The sequence below is a fragment of the Acanthochromis polyacanthus genome, chromosome 1 (assembly GCF_021347895.1).
Source record: "Acanthochromis polyacanthus isolate Apoly-LR-REF ecotype Palm Island chromosome 1, KAUST_Apoly_ChrSc, whole genome shotgun sequence".
NCBI lineage: Eukaryota > Metazoa > Chordata > Actinopteri > Pomacentridae > Acanthochromis > Acanthochromis polyacanthus.
This window is the reverse complement of record NC_067113.1, coordinates 56,129,701-56,152,062: the sequence shown is the minus strand read 5'-3', so window position 1 is coordinate 56,152,062 and position 22,362 is coordinate 56,129,701. Positions and strand designations below refer to the sequence as shown.

The 22,362-nt window shown below is 37.7% G+C and overlaps 1 protein-coding gene across 1 annotated transcript in view; it reads right to left on the bottom strand.

The window, feature by feature from the left end:
- Positions 1-22,362, bottom strand: part of LOC110950992 (copine-8) — a 138,994-nt gene that overhangs the window by 70,451 nt on the left and 46,181 nt on the right. Inside the window, exons 5-6 of the mRNA XM_022193878.2 lie at positions 15,042-15,081; positions 7,224-7,300 (exon numbers count right to left, since the gene is read on the bottom strand). Of these exons, the coding sequence (XP_022049570.1) occupies positions 7,224-7,300; positions 15,042-15,081 (117 nt within the window). The remainder of the gene's footprint in view (positions 1-7,223; positions 7,301-15,041; positions 15,082-22,362) is intronic.

The window sequence follows — 22,362 nt, the reverse complement described above, 5'->3', positions numbered from 1 at the left end:
TGTGGGTTTTTCCTTCTTTAACTGAGGGGTACCAACAATTTTGTCCACGTGTGTACCTCCTAAAAAGAGGTATCATTTTCTATAGCGTACAAAAAACAGGAAGTTCATCTCAGTAAAAGAAATGAGATAAAAATTTGATTTAAAGAGCCAAAAAAAGCTTAAAAACATGATGCATTCTATGGTAAAATTGCCCTAATGCATGTAAAAGCAACACCTCTCTTTGTTTTTAATTTGATTTGTCTATTGTTACAAAAAATGTGACGTCTAATTTCAGAAGAGTGAAGACTTGGGATGTTCTGATCAACAATTTTTGCCCCCAATCTGATCATTTAATATTTAATATCTGCTGTTGCTACTTTCCTAAATAATACACGCTCCGTACTGTAGATTAGCTGTAGTACCTGATTGAGCCTATAGGTGCTTAATACCCTAGCGACCAGAGGAGGTGGGCAGTTTTGTGTTGGCAAGAACAGAGCATCTCAGGGGTTTAGCTAATAAAGGGGCACCATGACAAAGACTTCTGTGATGCTTAATGACCTCCAGCAAACACAAATGTATTAAATATAGCCAAGATAAAGTTTAATAGCATTTTTATATCCATGTGACATATTCAAACGCAGTTTTGCAGCCTGTAACACATGTCTGTGACTTTAAAAAGCAACATTAGCATGAAACAAGCATCCAGTTTGGTCAATTTGTACGCCAAATTTTGATTAGTGCTGCATTCATTTAAGAAATTACTCAAATTTGCAACACTTGTGTGACCGCAGGTGTCAAAAGATTGGGCTAAAGTTTGGTGCCAATACCAATCACTTAAAAATTGCTTTGATTGGACATCCTGAGTAAACACAGTTGAGAGTTTGTTGAGAATATTGATACCACACTCTTTTTTTAATGCCTTTATACTAGAATTTGAATCAACAGTCATAGAACAGGTGGCTTACTGAGCCCAAAGACTTCTCCTATGTGATCTTGACAGTTTTCCACATATTCTTTCTACATCGTGCAAATTAGAGCGCTTTAGGTGCTGCTATGCACAGTTTTGTTACCTTTGCAAAGAATCAGGATGAACCTTGAAGCTCAGTGTTATAATAACAGTTCAGGTGGTTGCAGATTTAAGAAGCAACGCAGTCCTTTTACTTCCTATTGGGAGTAGTACGTCAAGAAGTATCCCAGCAGAGGATGTACAAGCTAAAAGAGTTAATCCTGCAATAATGGTTCACTTTTACACCACGATAATGTAAATCCTTCCTCACTGCCTCCGTCACCATGTGCTACACCGCTGCAGCAGCCTGCAGAACACTGAGGCGAGCAGCATAGATGAAAGTCCATCTATTCCACCTCAGATATCTTGTTTTTTTAAACACTGACCTCCAGCAAGAGGCTGCAGTCTATCAAAACCTCTCAACGTAAGAACAGTTTCTTCCCAACTGCAGCTGGTCCAATCAACCAGCCTTAGAACCTCCACAGACACAGACTCTGTACCATCTATGGTCACTAGAAGACGTATTCATGCCTACAGATGGATTTTATCATTCCCTTTAGAGCACCTTAAATTTAATCTTCATAATTACTAATGCTGTAGAGCCTGAATATTTATATCAGTTAGATGAAGTATCTTAATTCATAAAGCTGTAGCTGTATTACTGCATTAGTTATTGTCCAAAATTAATAACACTGTAGGATCTCAGTCTTAAAGTGTATTATAGTCAGATAAAGCAGTATTTTGTTTTAGATTTTTATAGGGTCTTATTGCCGAATATGTTAATTAGTCAGCTAAGATGACATCATTAATAACACTATAGAGTCCTAACCCCAATAGCTAACTTTGTAATATCATTTTTAATCATTTTTAGTGTTGTAATAGTGACTTGACTAAAATATGATGACTTAAAATTGACTATGAAACAAGTTTTTCTGGAAGTATTTTTTGAAGTCACACTGGGTCACTCATCGTTTTCATTTTTCTGAAAACACTTTCAGGAAGGCAAGTTCCCGTGATCTCATTTGGAAGACAGTGTATGCTCTTAGAATAAAAACAAACAAACAAGTAAGGATAAATTCTATTTTCCAAAGCACTTTTAGATTTAAAAAATACGACAAATATAGCTCCATGTCCACGACTCTCAGTGTATTTCTGTTGGGCTAATGGGCATGTTTGCATTGTTTATTCTCCATGTGACGCAGTATAATTTAGATTATTAGCTTGGCAAATTAGCGTTGAGCTGATTTTTTTGCAAGAAAATCAAATTAATTAACCAATTAAAGAGTCTGTGTGCTGCTTTTTATTGTGGCTTTGACATGCAGTCTCAGTGCATCTTCCTCCTGCCTGTAGTGCCATCATTAAAAAATGACTAGCATGACAAGTCTGTGTACAGTTTGTGTGTGTGTGTGCTCTTCAAAGTGCAAAACTATGTTGTCTACCCTGAAAAGCTCCACTCAAGAAACTCCTCCTTCCACTTCACTCCTGATCTCACACACACACACGTTCAGATACACCATGGTGACTGCAGCGCAAATGGATGACAGTGATGGCTGGAAATGAAGAAAAAAACACAAGGTGCACACAGGCACACACACTTCAAACACACACTACAAAGACACAAACTACAAAGACACACACACACAGGTTGCCAGGTTCTTGATGGTGAGAGGCATCAGCATCATCTCTCTTTTTTTTTTTTTACATCTCAAAGCTCGTCGCAGCTTCAAATGAACAAACTAATTGGATTAAAAACACACAATTGAAAGGAAGCCAAGTGGGTTTCTTCCTGAGAGACAGACACAGAGAAAATATGAAGGCCGAAAGAGCAGCATAGTGTGTAAAAGAAAGTAGATAACTAATCCTAATGAAGCTGATTTTGCTGCTAATAACAGAAGCGATGCAGCCCCTTAGTGCAAGTAAGTACTCTGTAAGTTTGGGGGTGGATAATGAAGATTTTGATTTATCTGTTGATGCATCAGTCGTGACAAACGCGCCAGTGTGTCCGTCGTTAATCAAAGCAATGATTCTCAAACAACACGCTCTCATGTACATCAGCGAAGACAAGCGAAAAATGAAGAGGAGCAAAGGTTTGTCCTCACTCATGGGTATAAAAGTTGTACGACGCCACAAGTCCTCAAAGTTTAACTGCAAAATATGGAGTTTTTCTGTGTCCTGTAGCATGGCACAAGTTTATTTTCTTGTCTGTTCAACATCACCAGTTTCTCTGCATCATTATATTCAAAACCACTGTTAAACAATCAATCGGTTTTATGACACGGCAATGCAATGGCTAAGGTCTGGTTAGGAGTATTCATAAAAAGATTCAGTTTGGTTTAATCTCTGAACCCTAAAACCCACCAGCAGCTTTTAAAAACAAGTTGCCTTTACAAAATCACCAAAATTAGACTGTTTATAAGACCTAGAAATTGTAAAAACAGAGACAATCATTGGTTTTTAACCTTTCCAATGGTCCTCAGCCAAGTATACATTGTGACTTTTTACTTAAATCATTTCATTCTACGTGTTTCATTTATTTTAAAAAAAAAAATGCCAAAAATTAATTGGTTGGTTTAATCACATTCTGCAAAAGACAAGAAATTCAGCAATCCCTGAAGCAATTGTGACTTTATTTTTACTTAACTGTGACCAACAGTCATGTTGGCAAAATTTCAGGAATTTTTCAGCTGAACTGCAGGCTGTGTTCAGCAGATTGTAGATAGTTACGGAAGCAAATTAGAAATATAAATAGTAAAATATCTATTAAATGTACAGTCATCAATTATCCAGTACTGGTAACACCTGTAGGCACTTGGAAAAATATTGGACATGCTGATTCTACATTTTTAACATTTTGTGAACTTTTAAGATAATTTATTTTGTAGTTTTTTTCAGTTTATGACATCATGACTTGGCAAATGTGCACGAAATACATTTTTGACTTCTCTCTCTTTCTAGCCATGGTTGTATTTACATGGAGTAGATAAGTATGGAAATTAATTAATAATGTCATTAGTAAAATATCTATAGTGTGTAAAGTCTCATTTTTTTTTAGTATTGGTAACACTTGTGGGCATTTTTAAATGGTGTACATGATGATTCCAGGTTTTTTCAATTTTCAAATTGTCAACTTTTTCTTTTTTTTTCTTTTTTTGTCACTCTAACGGTGTCATACTGCACAGATTATTTTGTTGAGTTTTCAGTACTTCTAGTCATGGTCGTTCTGTTTCCACAGAGGTGCAGGACTTTATACTGCATTACAGTGGTAAAAACACCACCATATTTGCGGTTTAGAGGGTTAAAGTTAGGGGAACTATTGCTGTGGGGGTTAATATGACTACTTTGTTAAGGTAAAGGAAGTTTTGTTATTATGATTAAGATGAAAATCAGATGTTTTGTTGACTCATCCATCCACCCGAATTCCTCCCTTTAATGAAAAGTCCTTTGAACTTCAAATAACTCAGGAACACTGTCTAATTTGTAATTGAGCAGTGGTACAAAAAGTATTTTTCACTCACATCTTAATGGAAATGTGTAAAAACGAGGAACAAGATCGATGTAATGAAGCTTAGAGTTCGTACGAACAACCTCAAACTCTTCCTAAGCCGAACTTCCACAGAATCGCGAGCCAGGAATTCACTCTTCATACTAGTTGAGTCCAATTACCAATCAGAACGTTTTCTTATCCACAGAGTAAATCTACTCGTATCTCACAGCCCTGAGGCTTCCTGTCTGACACTGTAGACTCTATGGAACATTTTCATCCACTCAGCTGTAACTGGAGCTTATATGACTCAAAGGATTCCCACATTTCTCTCACGGATATACCGGCTTTCTATGCGGTTCTTAACGAGTCACATTCATTTAACAGTAAGACAGGTGGATTTTTTAGTAGCAGACTCTGACGATGGGAGACAAACTGCAAAACACCAAACTTTATATATGGCTTGACGGTTAAGCCCACTTTTTACTATTACTGCAAAAAAGCAGCTCAACTGTACCGACTGCAAAAAAAAAAAACTTTTGTCAAAGCTTTGCAATAGCCTTACTCTTGCAATCATTAACATTTTGAAGAAACATCTCAAGACAAACAGCCCTTAATTGTATTAATATATAGTATTTTATATTTATTTTTTATCAGAAATTCATAATAACATTACATTGTAATTATATAGCACTTTTCAAAATACTCATACACACTTTACAAAGGAGACAAAAGTGCAAAATAAAAATTTAAATGCAGAAAGGATTAAATAGAAAACAGTATTTTGAGTTTTATCTTGTTAATTGTTGTTTTGTGCCATTTTAATATTTTACACAATTTTATAACCCTTTGCAAATGTACTGCTTTTTGCAGTTATCTAATTGCTGCCTGATTGATGTTATGCACAGCACTTTGGTAAACTTAAGGTGCATTAAATGTGCTAAATAAATGTATTTTATTTGATAAAAGATGAAGTCATGGCAGAGAAAGTTTGTGAAACAACTCTCAAAAACTGTACAACTTCTCCCAACTCTGCAGGAAGAACATTTGAAACACAAGATACTGACCAATAATATGAACTTCATTCACAGTATTACTTTATTTGCTCAATGTCAGCTTCAGTGTCACATGCAGTATTTAGTTTGCAGAATATCTTAGTGTGCTGTGCAGTATTTCATAACCTTCATCATCCAATATTAGTTTTTTTCCTTTAGTATTCTAGTTTTATTTTACCTGAATTACTTTTTTAAGTTGCTAGTTTCATTTTTTTCTAATGTATCTTCTTGTTGTTACTCCATTAGGCACTGCATTCATTCTCATTATTTTTCAATGTCTTTTAGTAGTTCAAATCATTTCTAAATTTTATATTAGTATTATCTTAGACTTGATTTTATTGTTGGTTATCCTGTTTTGCCATGTTTTAATATTTTAAACTATTTCATTCTCTTTTACATACAAGTTGCTTTTTGCATTTTTTTAAAGCAGTTAACTTGGGTTGTTTAAAATGTGCTGTAAAAATAAACTTGATCCGATAAAAGATGAAGATGGCATAGAGAGATTGTTAAACTACTCAAAAACTCAAATGTCACACTTTACGCTGAACAAAATTTTCTGATGAATATCATCTTCAGTATCCAGCATTAAAATTTTATGTGCAATATTGTCATTTACTGTGCAATATTTTCATGCTCTTGTGCACATTACGCATGTGTTTAATTATGTGACAATTGGCGCTGGTTTGTCTGTTAGCAACATTAAAACGGATCCACGGATTTCGCTGAAATTTTCAAGGAAGGTCAGAAATGACACAAGGACCCAGTGATTAGATTTTGCCAATGATGCAGCTTATAGCCTGGATCACTGATAATGGCACAGAGTCACAGTAACTATGACAAGTGAACACTACGTCAGCTGCCTGCTGATGATCACATGATTGTGATACTACTACAAATCGACCGCTGCGGATTTATCAGGATTTTTCCATCGGAAATGATACAAGGAAACAAGCAGCCTTGGCAGAGGTCTACGCTCTCTGAATGCTTCTCTAGTTGACAATATTATGACCTGTTGTATTTCACAACTTACATATTTTTATTTTTTCTAATATTTGATACTTAGGGCTACACAGTGGCTCGGTGGTTAGCACTTCACCTTGCAGATAGAAGATCAATGGTTCATGTCCTGTCCTTCCCGGGATCTGCATTACGTTTTTATGATCTCTCTGTGCATGTATGGGTTTCGTCGCTTCCTCCCACAGTCCAAAAACATGCTGAGATTAATTGGTGACTCTAAATTGCCCATAGGTGTGAATGTGAGTGTGATTGTTTGTCTGTGCATGTAGCCCTGTGACAGACTGGTGGCCTGTCCAGGGTGTCCCCTAAGTCAGCTGGGATAGACTCCCGGCCCCTGTGACCCAAATGAGGACTAAGCGGTGTATAGATGATGGATGGATTTCATATTTATATCTTGTTGCTACTCTATTAGACACTGTATTTATCCTTCTATTTTTCTGAACCCAAGAATTTCCATCAGGATCAGTAACTTTCATTACATTCTGAACTGCAGGTGTAAACACGTTGGACATCATCAGTACTTAAACACAGTTAACTCCCAGAGGAATCTCCTTGTTTTTTCCCCATCTGCTCTGCAGGGAGAACCTGACAGACAGCTCTGGGAGCCATTTGATGCTGTTTGCTCTGGTAATTACTGAAATATCGCCCCTCTCTCAGCTCAACAGCTTCATGCACACCTACTCACCCGAGAGCTTTTTCCAAGCGACTGCCCAAAGATCCGACCACCTCTCCCAGAGTGCAATGGGCCTGACCCAGGAAATCCTGCAGAGAAAACAAGACAAAATAAATGCACACAAGATTCACTCAAAGACAACAAAGATGGCATAATATTTCTGAAGCAACAAAAAATGATCCCTACAGAGCGTAGCCCATAGACCCAGTCCATTTTATCATACATCTCTGTTCCCATTGGCAGACAGCCTTCCTCCCAGCAGCCCTCACACCTGCCCCCAGCTGCTCCCCTGAATCTGCCTTGGTAAATTAAACTGCCATCACATACTGAAGCTTTGCAGATGATACTGAGACGACACAAAATAAACACAAGTGTGTCCTGGAAAATCATTTGCGTGACAGAGTGGATTTTCAACAAAAAAGGTAATTTATTTAAAATTAATAAATTGTCTAGATCCCAAAACCTGTCGGTGGGTTTGAAAGGTTTATTATTTTAAAACAATTACTGAAACTGACCCATTTGTCAGAGTCTGACACTGTATAAAACAGAAAAAAACAATAGATTTTAAACTTTCCAAGAATCTTTAAACTCCTCATTCATCATGTGCCATGTCATCATGAAAACTAATCAAATCTAAGTCTAAAATTGTGATTTTTTAAAAAAAAAATCATAATCACACTATTCAACAGTGCGCTTGTTTGTCTCTATGTGCAGCTCTGTGATGGGCTGGTGATCTGCCTTCATCCTAAGTCAGCTGGAATAGACTCCAGTTCCCCCGCAACCCTAAGCGAGGTATAGACAATGGATGGGTGGAAATTATTTTACATGTCTCATTTAAAATTATAGAAAAAAGAAACAGTTTTCACTAACCAAATTCTGAAAAAAAAAAAAAAAAAAATTCTGCACTTGAAAATGAAAAGTCATTAGTGACTCTGCTGTGATTGACTGTCAGACAAAAATTCAGGGATTTTTTAGACTGCAGGCAGTGTTTTGACAGAGCAGATAGGATACAAGTAAGAAATCAAAATAAAGTAAAACATCGCTGGTATATAGAGGCACCATTTATTTTTACAGATTTCTTAAAACCTGGGTGGACGTAAAAATGTTGTACATGTCAAGTCCAAGTTATTAACATTTTTTGGTCAAATTAATAAAGTAATTTTTGTGAGTTTTGACATTACAACTTCTGCACAAAATACATTTTCAGTTCTCTCTACTTCTATTCATAGTCGCTCTGTTTCCATAGAGGTGCACGACTTTATATTGCCAAAAAAAAACACACCCAGAAACTGCTTGGAGTTTTCTTCAGCCTCTACAACACACAAACTGTGTTCAACGCCTCTTCTCTAGATGTATGGAAGCTATTATAGAAACATGCCATCTTCATCCGTCTTTCTCCAGGGGGCAAAACCATTTGTCATAATTGGACACTGTGTCTAATATCTGACTGGAGCAGCTCCAAGCAGCACTAACATAATGGATTCTCTTTGCTCCAGTGGTTAGCCTCTTGTGTTATTTTGTCTGCTGCGGTCTCTCAATCCATCTACCGGGATTCATATCTATTTGTGTGTCAGATTTACTTACATGCAGTCGTATTAAGTTTAATTCACTGTAAACTAATCAAGGGATTTTCTAAGTGAAATTTGCATTCCATCCAAAGTCATGCATGGTGGGCTGGATCGATGATTCTTTGACGTTTTCGCCCAGCGTCAGCCGATTGCTCCTCCATGGGATGAAGCAGGTACAGCCCACGAATGGATGGATGCATAAACTAATTTGTTTTCGACCACAGCATGTGCAGGAATAACATTTGAAAACGTTTTTTTATGATATCGTCCCCCCTCCATCTATGGTGTAGAGGCAGAGCAGTAAAGTCACAAATCACCTAGCAACCGCGGCGGCTGCCAGCATGAGGTCCATCGGAGAATCGGCCAAGTGCAACAGTGGCTAAATATACACCAGCATGGGCTAGAAAAAGACTTAATGCGAAGAAGATAGTCGTGTGGGCGTAGCTCCATTTATCAGAAAAATGCACTGTTTCATGGATAAGACTGAGATCTCAAAGGACAGGAAAAGTTCAGGAAGAGTCTGAGCAGACGGTTGCTTCAGAAACATTACGGAGTTCAGGGACTGGGATCTAAACGGCAGAACCAGAATCACTAATCGTCACTGACTTCATGCTGGACTCCTCATATCAATTTTGGAGAAATATTAAAGATCAATTCACATAGAGAGGCACTTTCAATAACTTTTATCTCTGAACTCCGAGTAGTTTCTGGGCGTTTTTTTCACTGCAAGTCCTGCCATGGAAACAGTACAACCATGGCTAGAACTCAAAAATGTCTTCTGTGCAGGAATAGAAAGTTATAACACCACAAACATCATAAATACTGGAAAAAAGATGGCACTACATACTAAAGATATTTTATTGTACTTACATTTTTTTTTTTTCCGGATTTGTTTTCTATCTGCGGTTCAGCCCAGTTCTGCTGAAAAGTTCCTGAATTTTTGTCACATGACTGCTGGTCAAAGCTGAGTCATTAATAGCTTATCAGTTGCAACAAAGAGCGCAGAATTTTTAGTATCTTACAAAATTTGGTTCTTGCTAACAATTTATTTTTGCCAAATTCTTAAATGAGGCAGGTCGAAACAGACAATTTTGATGAAATAGCACAATTTTAAGCTTAGATTTGGGTACACTTTCAAATGGAACCCACACGATTAGTTCAAGATCAGTTGGAAAGTTCTTTATGTTTTTTAAGGTTTCTGGCTCTCATAAATGGAGAAAGTTTGATGATTTCTTTCAAGATAATAGACCTTTCACAGTCACAGCTTAACAACTAATAAAAATTGTATAACGTCTGCCTTTTAGAAAGAGTTTTTAACAATGTTTCATAATTTTTTCTGTTATAAACAGAAATGCATTCGAAGAAAAGGTGACTTTTCAGCCGATCCTACATGAATGACACAGCCTCTGATTTGCATCGCATTTCTGAAACACACTCAGAAATGGATTTGCTGTGCAGCCTGGGATCAGCTTGGCTTACAATCTATGTGCATACAGCAGCTACACATTAGTGTGTCCAGATAAACAAGACACTCTCTCCGCTATCCTCTAATATATTTCACACTCGCTCAGTCCCCAGGTGTTTCAGCAGCCGGCAGCTCCCATGTTAAAACACCATCTAATGGGTTGGCTCTCCAGCTCGGCCCCCTGAGGCCTCCACCGAGATACTTCACTGCCTCCGAGCCAACATCTCTTCCTGTATGAGATTATTGATTTCAAACAATTGAGGCAAGTGGGAGAGAAGAGAAGGGACTTGGGAGATGAGAGCGAGGTGAGAGAACAATGGTATGGCAATGAAATAGAATAAAAAAATGGGTGAAGGGATGCTGTAAGGACAGCACAGGAGGAATGGATCGCATCCGGAGAGACATCAAAGCGCCATAAAATAAGGAAAGAAATATCCTGCAGGGAAACAGTAAGAGGATAAACTTGTCTTTGAGAGTCTGGGAGTGTTTCTCACTGCAGTACTCGATTCATCTTCACTTAGTTTCATGCAGCTGTTGACAAATAAATGCCTGCAGTGGGTTTAATGGCTTTTATTTTACCCTAAAAACTGATGTATAGGATAATCTGTCAACATAAAACTCACTATGAAATGGTGTTTCAGGTAATTAGAGGATAATCAGGATGAAGTAATCTTTCTCTGCTGGAAGTATATGAGCCATAAATGTACCTAACACCCACTCAGATAATGTTACCCAAACTCTCACAGTGAGATTTCCTATTTCAGGGAAGAATAAAGTCTTTATAAATCTAGAAAACACATTTTAAAATGCTGCTTTGCACAAAGTCAGCAGTGATACAAATTATAAGGGATTTGTGGTTAAAAGTCTGAACAAAGAACACCAGCACTATGGTCCTGACTGTACAAAAGTAATGATATTTCAACACAATGACTAAGAAAAAACCCTATTACTGTGGCTCTGCATCCCTTTTAGCAGCCTGAGTAAAAGTGAAACTTGAGCTTGTTTACAATTTTGCTTCAAAGGTTCTCAATTACAGCCTTTGTATTTTTTTCCCCAAAGGTCATAATGGGGCTATAGCAGGCGTAAACTAACCATGACGTCACCCGTTGGTTTCAACGCCGAGAAAACGAAGCCCGGATTTTGCTCCTTCCTGGTCGCCATTTTGGATTTTTTGGAGCCAGTGACATAAAAAGCGTCATCAAACAGGCTGGACCGGAGAGCAACTAGGGGCAGGACCAGTCAATGGGACTGTCAATCAAGTATAGCCACGCCCCCTGGCTCCGCCAACTATAACGATTTATTTAAAATTCAGTATTGATTTATTTTAAGATCGGCCACCTGATCTCTCATTTTGACCATGAAAACTAACGGGAAAAAATCCTGAGCTGTAGAAAATCAGTCTATCAAATTTTATTTTTTCCAAAAATGAATTGGGGTCTATGGAGCAAAAGCTTTTTGGAGCCAACCCTAGCGGACGGCGTGATATTGCAAGTTTTTGACACTTCCGGGTTGGCTTCAATTCTGGAGCCAGATGCTACGTCCACTATATATACAGTCTATGGGCTATAGCAGGAATACAGTCCATAGATTCATAAGAGGAAAAGAGGGATGACTTGAGGCATATTTTGGCTGAAATGAATTGAGTTCAACTTGCGGTTTTGATGGAGTACGTTGTAGAGGATTGCACGTTTTAAAGGATCACTGGCTTACTACACAGGGTGAGTAGTAAGAAACAGTGGTGTAATTATGAAGAAAGAAAGAAAGAAAGAAAGAAAGAAAGAAAGAAAGAAAGAAAGAAAGAAAGAAAGAAAGAGTTGTCTTTAAAGAAATTTCCAAAATGACACATTTTTTTCAGAGCCAGAAACTGCAAAAACAGAAAGAATCATCTGATTTTCAACTTTCCAGCAGTCCTTGAACTACTCATTTGTGACTGTGGGATGTCACATATGAAACATAACCCTGTTCTGTTTCAACAGAGGTGGAGGACTAAATAGAGAAATAATATTAGAGGAAATAAATAGATATAGAGGAATAAATAGTTGGCACCAGATTATGTATCAAACGACAAAAAAAATATTACAACAAAATATAAGTTTGAGTTCTCTCTACTTCTAGTCATTGTTGTGCTGTTTCCATAGAAGTGCTCTTTGGACTATATTGCAGTGAATAATGAAACCACAGTGAATAAAAACACTTAGAAACTGCTTAGTGATCTGAAGATTAAACAGGTAAAGTCCCGTATTCCTGGAATAACTTTATCATCTCATCAGTGTTATTGCCAAGTCGGTTATCACATACAAGAAAATAGCTGCAGTGTTATGATATTTTACTGCAAATAAAACTGCTCTGTGTGTTAAAAAGAATGAAATTAATAATTCATTGTTACAACTTTAATCAGCAGTAAGCAAAGCAAACCAAAGGAATTAGGAAAGTATTAGAAAGTCATGGAAATACTAAATTATTAACCAACCTACAATTATTAACATGTCTACTTGTTTCCCACACCAGAGAGTCACATGACGGCTGCTATGACTCATGCTATGTGGATGGACTGGTTGGGCTGGAATTTGAAGAACCAGCAGTGATAAGAGCTGCAGTTTGTCACCTCGTCTGCAGCTCTGCTCTGAGGCCGACTGGGACACAAAAGTCAGGCGAGCATAACCTGAAATTAGTTTCCTTTCACACAAAAATTGCCCCCATACTAAAAAATGCCGAAAGGAAGGATCTTGTGATGGCCCCGCCGGCGATTACAGACCTGGAGGCTCTTCCAGAGAGCAGCCAGACAGACAAAGAGGCTGCAAGGAAACGACAGCTGTCTAACTTTGTTTGTGTGCTGGCTTTTATTGCCACCATCTCCACCGTTGCTATGACTTCCGTGTGTTGGGGCCCAGGTGAGAGTTGGCCGTTACCACGGCAACCAGCTGCTCAAACATGTCACAGATATCGTCGTAAAGCCGATTTCATAACAACAGGTATGTGCAAACAAGATCTTTGTCGAAACCTCAGGATACACTTACACAGTGGGGCTTATTGAGTGGATCAATTTAAACACCTGCCATATGAACCGTCCACATGCTGTCACATTTTTACTCACTATGAGCTCATTTTTCACTGCAATATAAAGTCCTGCACCCTAATGGAAACAGAACAACCATGGCTAGAAGCAAAGAGAACTTTAAATGTGTTTTTTGCAGGATAATACAGTTAAAATGCAGTGAGTCTTAAAAATATAAAACTGAAAGTGGAATTTCTTAGATTATTAATTTTACAAAAAAAAAAAACTTGAAGTCAACATGTGCAACATTTTTCCAGGAGCTCATAGGTGTTACCCATACTGCAAAAAAGAAATACTGTGTCTATACACCATACATATTTTATGACGCGAATTGAAAAAAACAAAACACTGCCTGCAGTTCAGCCCAGTTCTGATGAAAAGTCCCTGAATTTTTGTCACATGTCTGTTGGTCACAACTCAGCCATTCATGACTTTACAGTTGCATCGAGGAGAGTAGAATTATTTTGTTTTCTACAGGATCTTGTTTGTGGAAAAGGTTGATTTTAGGCAAATTTTTTAAATGTAACATGTAGCACAAAGTAATTTTGATGAAAATCTTGATTTTAAGGTTAGATTAGTAACAGCACATCACAGATGAGTAGTTCAAGCACCATCAGAAAGTCGAAAGCGCACCAATTCTTTCTGTTTTTACAGTTTTTGGCTTTGATAAATGCCATCATTTTGGCAGTTTTGGTGAAAAACAACAGGCCTTCACAACCTTTAGGTCAATTTTGGGGTTCAGAGAGTGAAACAGTCTCGACAGAATGGTAAAAAACTGTCTCAGTGGGAAGTCGTATGTGGCTTTTCCCCACAGAATCACACATTAGTTGCTTTTTAAATAGTAAAACACATTTGAATCAATGGTGACGTTTCCAATTCTAGCCCTAACATTACCTGGTTTTACTGTTTTATTGGTCGGAAGCCAATTTTGCTTCACCGAAAATCCAATGGGCCTTTTTCAAATGTATCTACATTACCTTAAATAGTTGGTGTTGGACTGATAGTGTTTGCCATATCAGCTGTGGACTAGTTCATCCTTTCTTTGGGGAATTTTTGGTTGCAGCTGAGTCAGTCATGGCTTCTTGGTTGCACCAAGGAGAATCTTTGCAGTGCAAATTATTAAACAAGACATATCGAAAGAAGCGTTTTTGATGTATGATTCTGATTTTAAGCTTAGATTTCCATTAATTTTACAGACAAAACTGTATGCAATAGATGAGTAGTTCATGGATCCTTGGAAAGTTGAAAATCCATGGATTTTTCTTGTTTTTATAGTTTCTTTCTATGACACAGGACATAATTTGGGGATTTTTTTCAAAAGATAACTGTCAAAGCTGGCAGCAGGTTTTAGGGTTCAGAGGGTTAATCTGCACAAGTGATGATCTCTAATAAATGACAAACATATGAAAACCCCCATCATGCATCCAGCTATTATTGTTCCCCAGCAAAGTCCAGGTTATCGAACTGTTGTTTCTAATTACTGTTATGGTAATCACTGCTATTAATGCGAGGTGGACATATTTAATTTCTAAATGAACAACAGGCCGTTTCGGGGAAATGTGCCATTAGAGCGGACGACAAACACACTCATTGTAATGGCCAGATTACTGTTATGTGGCTGAAATGAGGCTAATGGGAGGTAATGACAAGGACAGCAGCAATCACGTTCAAACAAAACACTCAGCGAAATGGGCGAACAGAGAGAGAACAGAAATAAACATCTCCGGCTCCGAAGCACTCACGTGTTTCGACAGGTTGGCGCTCTTGGAGTCGACATCGTACCTGTGGGGAAAAAAAGGAGAGCAAAAGTCAGTGCATTAGAAAGTGATGGAGGGTGGCAGGAGCTCAGCTGGGAACACGACAGGGATTACAGGCGGGGAAAAAATCAATAATGGGGCCAAGCAGCTTGTCACCGGCGATCTCCCCAGAGGCTTCGGGTTTTTCACTTTCCAGCATCGCTGGCATCCTCCATTAAACTGACACTAAATGGACTAATTGGCAGTGACACATGACTGTGAGAGCAAAAGGCAAACAGAAAAAAACTGGAATCACCATGTAAAATATTCTATTAGGTGTTGCCAATACTTGAAATAGAAATGGTAAATCTACACAGGACAGATGTTTTGTTACTTAGGTTTTAATTTGTTTTTCTATGTGCCTCCCGTGTAAACACGGCCTGAAGTTCAGGCCAGTTTCAACAAAATCCCTGAATTTTTGTCACATGACTGTCAGTCTCAGCTAAGTCATTCATTGTTTTATGTTTGCATCAAGGAGTTGAGAATTTTTTGTTTTTTACAGAATCTGGTCACTGTAAAGTGTTGATTTTTGCCAATTATTTTAATGATGCATGCAGAATAAACAGATTTTCATGATTTACCTTGATTTTAGGATTAGATTAGGAACAGCATGTCACAGACGAGTAGTTCAAAGACAATCTGGAAGTTGAAAATCCAGTCCAGACCTGCATGCCTTCAATGTTTGCACCAAGAAGTTAAGAATTATTTGTATTTTACAGAGTCTTGTCTGTGAAAAGGGTTTGTTTCTGTCAAATTCTTTAAAAATATTATGATTTTAAACTTATATTAGGGGCAGCATAACACAGGTGAGCTGTTCGAGGACCATCAGAAAGTTAAAAATGCACCATTTATTCTAGTTTCCAAAGTTTTTGGCTTTGAAAAATGGTGTCATTTTGGTGATTTGGTTAAAGACAACATGCGCTTACAACAAACAAGTGGTTGTGGTTCAGGGCAGGAACTAACTAACACAGAGGTGTTAAAATGAAGTGGTGTCTTTTTTAACGAGTCATGCAAAATAAAGTCACACGTCTTGATTTCAAGATTGGATCAGCAACAGCATATCACAGATGAGTAGTTCAATGACCATCAAAGAGTTGGAAATCAACCCATGTTGGCAATTTTGGGTCAGAGAGTGAATTCATTAATACGGAATGGTTAAAATAAAGTCTCAGTGGGAATTCCTGTCTGATTTTTCCCCACATAATTTCACATTAGGTGTTTTTAATAGTAAAACACAACATCAGTTGAGAATTTTTTGTTTTATACAGAATGTGATTCAAGCAAAGGGTTGATTTTTAAACGAGACATGCAGAATAAACTGATTTTGATGAAACACCTTGAATTTCAGATGAGTAGTTCAAGGACCATAAGAAAGTTAAAAATCTACCAGTTTTGGGGATTTTTGCAAAAGACAACATGCACAAGAAGAGCAGGTGGATGTTGTGGTTGAGAGGTGAATTCATTAATGCAGAATGTTTTTTCTTTTTTAAGTCTCAGAACTTTTTTTATTACATAACTTGGTTCATGCAAAGGGTTGATTTTTGGAAATTTAAAAAAAAATGAAACATGCAGAATAATCTTATTTTGATGAAATAGGTTGATTTTAAGCTTGGATTAGGAACAGCATATCACAGATGAGTAGTTTAAGGACCGACAGAATGTTAAAAATCCACCAATTTTGGTAATTTTGGAGAAAGACAATGAATTTTATGGTTCCGAGGGTGAATTCATAAATACAGAATGGTCAAAAATGGCTCAGCGGGAACAGAATCCTACATTAGATGCTTTTAAGAACAGTATCTATACTGATGTTTATAATTCCGACCTTATTATTGCCTAGTTTTACGAGTCAGTGACAGTGTGTGCCTGTGAAAGAGGGAAACTGAATCCGAGGTATATCGTGCTAGTGAGTAAATAAGTCCTTTCTGCTCATTCAGGTGTACTTTTTCGCTGTATTTGATTGTTATTCACACCTATCATTGCTCCGTTCCACCCGCAGGCTGCTCATACGTACAGTACAATATTTGCAGAGAAAAGAATTTGTCCAGAAATGGCCACTCCACTTCCTAAAGAATGGGAAGCAATCAGATGAGCCATTCACTCGGTGACTTTGAGGTCATTTCACAGCTCAGGTCGTTTCACCCACCGCTAACAACAGATTGGCATTTGCTGGGTAACACTTTCCGGGGGTAGAAATGAGAGGCAATTTAGTCGCTTTACTAGAATGTGCTGGATGATGTATAGCACATCCTGTGTGTGGGTGAGGATTCCCAATTAATCTGAAGCGCAGATGAATATTTGAATGATTAAATGAAGTCAGTGGATATCAGACAGTCAGCTTTGTGTTCAGCTATGCTTCATATTTAAATAATTCTAGGGTTTGTTGCTTCCAAATTTATTCCTCTTGAAGACAAGGGTACATGTACTCACCATGAACTGATCTGTATGTGATGTTTGGTTCAGGATGAAATAAATTATTGCCAGAGGCCTCTGATGTCGACATACTTACACTCCCACTGTTTTAGCAGTGCACAGTATATATCCATTAAATCTCCATGTTAACCCCGTCAACATCAAAACCCACCGCCAGGTTTGAAAGACTTATCTTTTTTAAAAACCATTTACACCATTTATCATAGCCAGAAACCGTTAGAAAGACAGACGCAATCATTGAATTTTCATCTGTGATATGTCATTTGGTTGGAAAAATGACAAAAATTGAAGTTTGAAATTGGGATTTCATCAAAATTTCTTGATTGTACATGTGTTATTTCAACATTTGCTCAAATAAACAGTGTCCTCAAACGTGATTCTGTAATAAAGCTAAATATTGGGCATTAACACAATAGAGATTACACCTGACTCCACTGCAATCAACAGTTACATGATAAAAATGTATTTATATAGCGCTTTACTATACCTGAAACGATACCCAAAGCGCTTTACAGGATACGTCACATTCACCCATTCACACACTGATGGCGGAAGCTGCCATGCAAGGCGCTAACACGACCCATCAGGAGCAGTTAGGGGTTCGGTGTCCTGCTCAGGTATGAATATGTATGAATATTTTCTTTTTTTAATAAATGAGAAAAAAAAGACAGTCTGGCCCTGTTTTTGTAGTCCCTGTTGCACAAACCAAACCTTAACTCCAAAACTGAGGTTCATACCAAACCATAAACCTTCTGTCCCGTGACACTCCTATTAAACACAGCGCAGTATCACATTCAGTGGACGTACTGTAGCATTTTATAACCTCTCCCTCTGCTACTGTTTTATTTTCATCCAGATCTCATCTTCATGGGCCTGAGGGAGGAAGCATTCTTTCATCTGCTATCAGACTGTGTTACCCTCTGCAGGCAGAAACCATCAACAGCTGAAACGAGCAGCAAACTATAACCAGACACACGCATGCAGACAAAGACACGGGCCTGTTTCTCACACATGGATGCATAAACTGAAAGATTACGACAACAACACACGGTCGCCGGCCTACAAAAAGCCAGAGCGCTGTTTGTTCATGAAATGCTCGGCTCCATTCAGAAAACCACTCAGGAGAGAGCGAAACATGCATTCATTCATTTACAGTCGCCTAAACAAACAAGCAGCCACGGAAGCAACACAAACACAGATGTACTTCCATATTCTGAGCATAAGAATGTCGCCACACAAGCAGAAAGTGTGTTTCTGCCTTTTATAGAAGGATTCAAACGGCCCTTGTTTGCATTATTAGTAAACTAAAGCACACACTCTAACAAATCATACATAAAAAAGGTGAAAAGAGAAGCAGATTACTGTATATATACTGATAAGAAAACTGGTCTAGCTTTCAAATAAAGCTATTTTTAACCATAAGGCACCAAAACAGCTAAAAAAAAAATAAAAAATTTCAATACGCTCCACTGTGGATTTTTATTGTAGGAAGAAAGAATAAATATAAAAAAAACTGACCATATTCATCCATTACCTTCATTATACAGAGAAAGACGTTTTTTTACACATCCATTTACGTGTGAAAATGTTCACGGCTGGAACATGCACAAATGGAGCAGGCAGAGTAGTTATAAAAGGTTAAATGCTTCTCTTTCCCTGAAGGAAATCTGGTCCTATATCACACCCAGCAGCCCACAGAACTCACGGTTGTTATGGCTACATGGTAAAACCTGCACACACACACAGACATGAACACATGCACACAGAAACACACATGGTCACCATGGTCACACGCAGTATGTGGGAATGCACACGCATGCATCAGCTTTGCTTTTGTCTTGGAATTAGCCGGTCAACATGTGACCCTGTGACACATCTACTGTCCGTATCAGTATGTGAAATAACAGAGAACAGTAACACAACCTGAAAACACACAATGATCTACTGACGAGGCTTCAAAAACTGGCCCCATCTCATTTCTTCCCCTTTTGACCTGGACATTTTTTGCGAATGTTGCCATTTTTATTTGACTGAGATATATTTTTATGTTCCTTTTGGCTGTTGTAAGAAAAGTGCTACTGAGTTATTTGAAGTTCTAAGGACTTTCACTGAAGCGAGGAGCTCAGGCGGATGGATGGGTCAACAAAACATCGGATTTTCATCTTAATCATGTACTTATTATTGCAACCAGGACAACATAGAAGTCATTTTGACCTACACTGCAATATTTACCCTAACTTTGACAATTTGAACCCTCAAAACATCAAATACGCTCCTGTCACATTTTTTACTCACTGGGTGCTCATTTTTCCACTCCAATATAAAGTCCTGCATCTTTATGGAAACAGCCAAAAAAAAAACATGGCTAGAAGTAGTGAAAGCTCAACAATGTACAATGTACTGTGCAGTATGACACTGTTATAGTGCCATAAATCATAAGGAAAGAAAGAAATTAAAGATTACTTTATTACAATTATTTTGTAAAAAATGGAAAAACCTGGAATCAACATGTACAACAGGTTTCCAAGTGCTCCAAAGTGTTATCAATACTGGAAAAACAATGACTTCACAATCATTAGATTGTTAATTAGTTGCCATACTTATCTCCTATCTGCTTGGTGTAAACACTGCCTGCAGTTCAGCCCAGTTTAGTTTAGACTGTTGGTCACAGCTCAGTCTAATTTTGTCATGTTAGCACCAAGAAGTGCAGAATTTTATTTTGTTTTTTAAGGAACCTGGTTAGACTTTGGTTTATTTGTGGAGCAATTTTAAATGCCATAACTCATAAAATTAAAAAAAAATGCTTATTATTTGTTTTGCACAAATTGAAAACCTGGAATCAACAATCTTCAGTGTCCACATGTGTTACAGAAAACTCAACTGTAGGTCTCATTATATATAATGTTGCTGTTTACATTGTAAATGAGTTTACATACTCATCTCCAGTCTGCTCTGTGTAAACACTGCCTGCAGTTCAACCAGAAAGTCCCTGAATTTTTGTCATGTGACTGCTGGTTGTAGCTCTTTTACAGCTTTTTACAGAATCTGGTTAGTTTTAGCTGAATATATCCAGTGAATTTTTAATGAATGATGTGTGGGGAATAAAATGAATTAATTAACTTTTACGCTTAGGTTAAGTATTTCAAAAAAATTGCCATAGATATGGCATGCCATAGATTAGTAGTTTAAGGATGGTTGGAAAAACTAACAATTGCTTCTGTTTTTACAGTTTCTTTGCTCATCGCTCTGATAAATGGTGTAATTTTAGCAATTTTTAGGATGCCTTTTGGAACCAGCAGCCAGTTTTGGGGTACAGAGGTGCTGATGGACAGATACAGAGTAATAGTGGAGGACTGTAATCCATGATAAAGGTAGAGCAAAAAAGCGGTATAGGCTGTTCATCAAGAGCAGACCACAAGCAAATCTCAAATAGATATACTTCCCTTTTTTTTTTTGCATACTTATGCCCCCCATGCACAAATGCATTCATATCTCCACCCACACACATTTTCCCTCTCTTTCTCCTTTTATCGCACACAAACACATTTCCATGCAGACACACTAATTCCTCCTCACAGACTTTCAGATCCCAGTCGGGTTGTCGCAGTGCCTCCCTTGATTATATTACAATTAATTTCCATCTTATAAAATAAAGCCACTGAAATCACTCCATAACTAAATGAGAAATGCAATTTGAGAGCAAAGTGAGAAAGAGAATCCTCCCAACTGGAGGCAACCTGGTGGCTTATTAAGTGTAAGGATTAGTTGGCTCCTACAGATCTACCTTCATGTCAGTGAGGTGTCACCATGATGTGGTCATCAATAAACAGCAGTGCAATCAATTTAATTCAATGGACTTATTGTGGCAGCTGGGGTAGATCAATGCAGTTTTTTAATGCAGCGACAAAAAGGATATCCTTTTCAAAAACATCAGTCATGACTATTAATAAATAGCATTTTCAGCCTTTGCGCAAACAAATGCAAAACAAGATTAAAAATGAACATATTCGATATAGTATCAAACAGTCCTCACATTTCCTTATTTTATCGCTCAATATAGCTCATAATTTCGGCAGTAAAGTGTTTTTTTAATATTCATTTAATGAATAATTTGGAGGATGTGCTTAGCAGTAAACGTGCCCATTTCACGATCTGCCAAATATAAGCGGTAAGAATAGCATTCTCCCAGTGCCAATGCTAACTTGAAATCTGCTGCCTGCTTATATAGACAATACCATTGCAATCAAACACATGAGGTGGTTGCAGTTAAATTCTATCACAAACATCCCTGTTAGGTATACAGTAGGTCACATAAAAGAGGAAGATCTTGCTATATGATGTCGCAAACTCTAAGAATAAACCATCATTCTGCATATTTTCTCTTGTATTCCTATTATTTATTGCATACTTGCATTACCTTAAGCGCTTATCTTGCCTTACACTGGGCCAGGAGGTGTGGCTGGATGTTAATCTAGTGACTCTGAGTTATTTCATCCGCTTAACCTTCTTTGTATGTACATAAATCAGGAGTAAAATGTAGTAGCAGAGCAGAAATCACTGGTGAAAGCTAATTAATAATGATAGAAACAGCCATAGTTGTAGTTTTATTTATTTCCAAAATACTGCAGCACATGTTGCTGAGCACTCTGTGGTACGGAGCCAAGCGGTGTCTTCATAGTAAGTAGCAAGTAGTCTTTGAATTACATCATGGGAAAGTAAATACAAATATTTTAAATTTCAATTTAAAACATTATTTACAATACTTTGCAGCACATGTAGTAGAGTACGCACCGCAGCTGTGCAGACATTGGTGCGGAGTCAAGTGGAGTCTTTG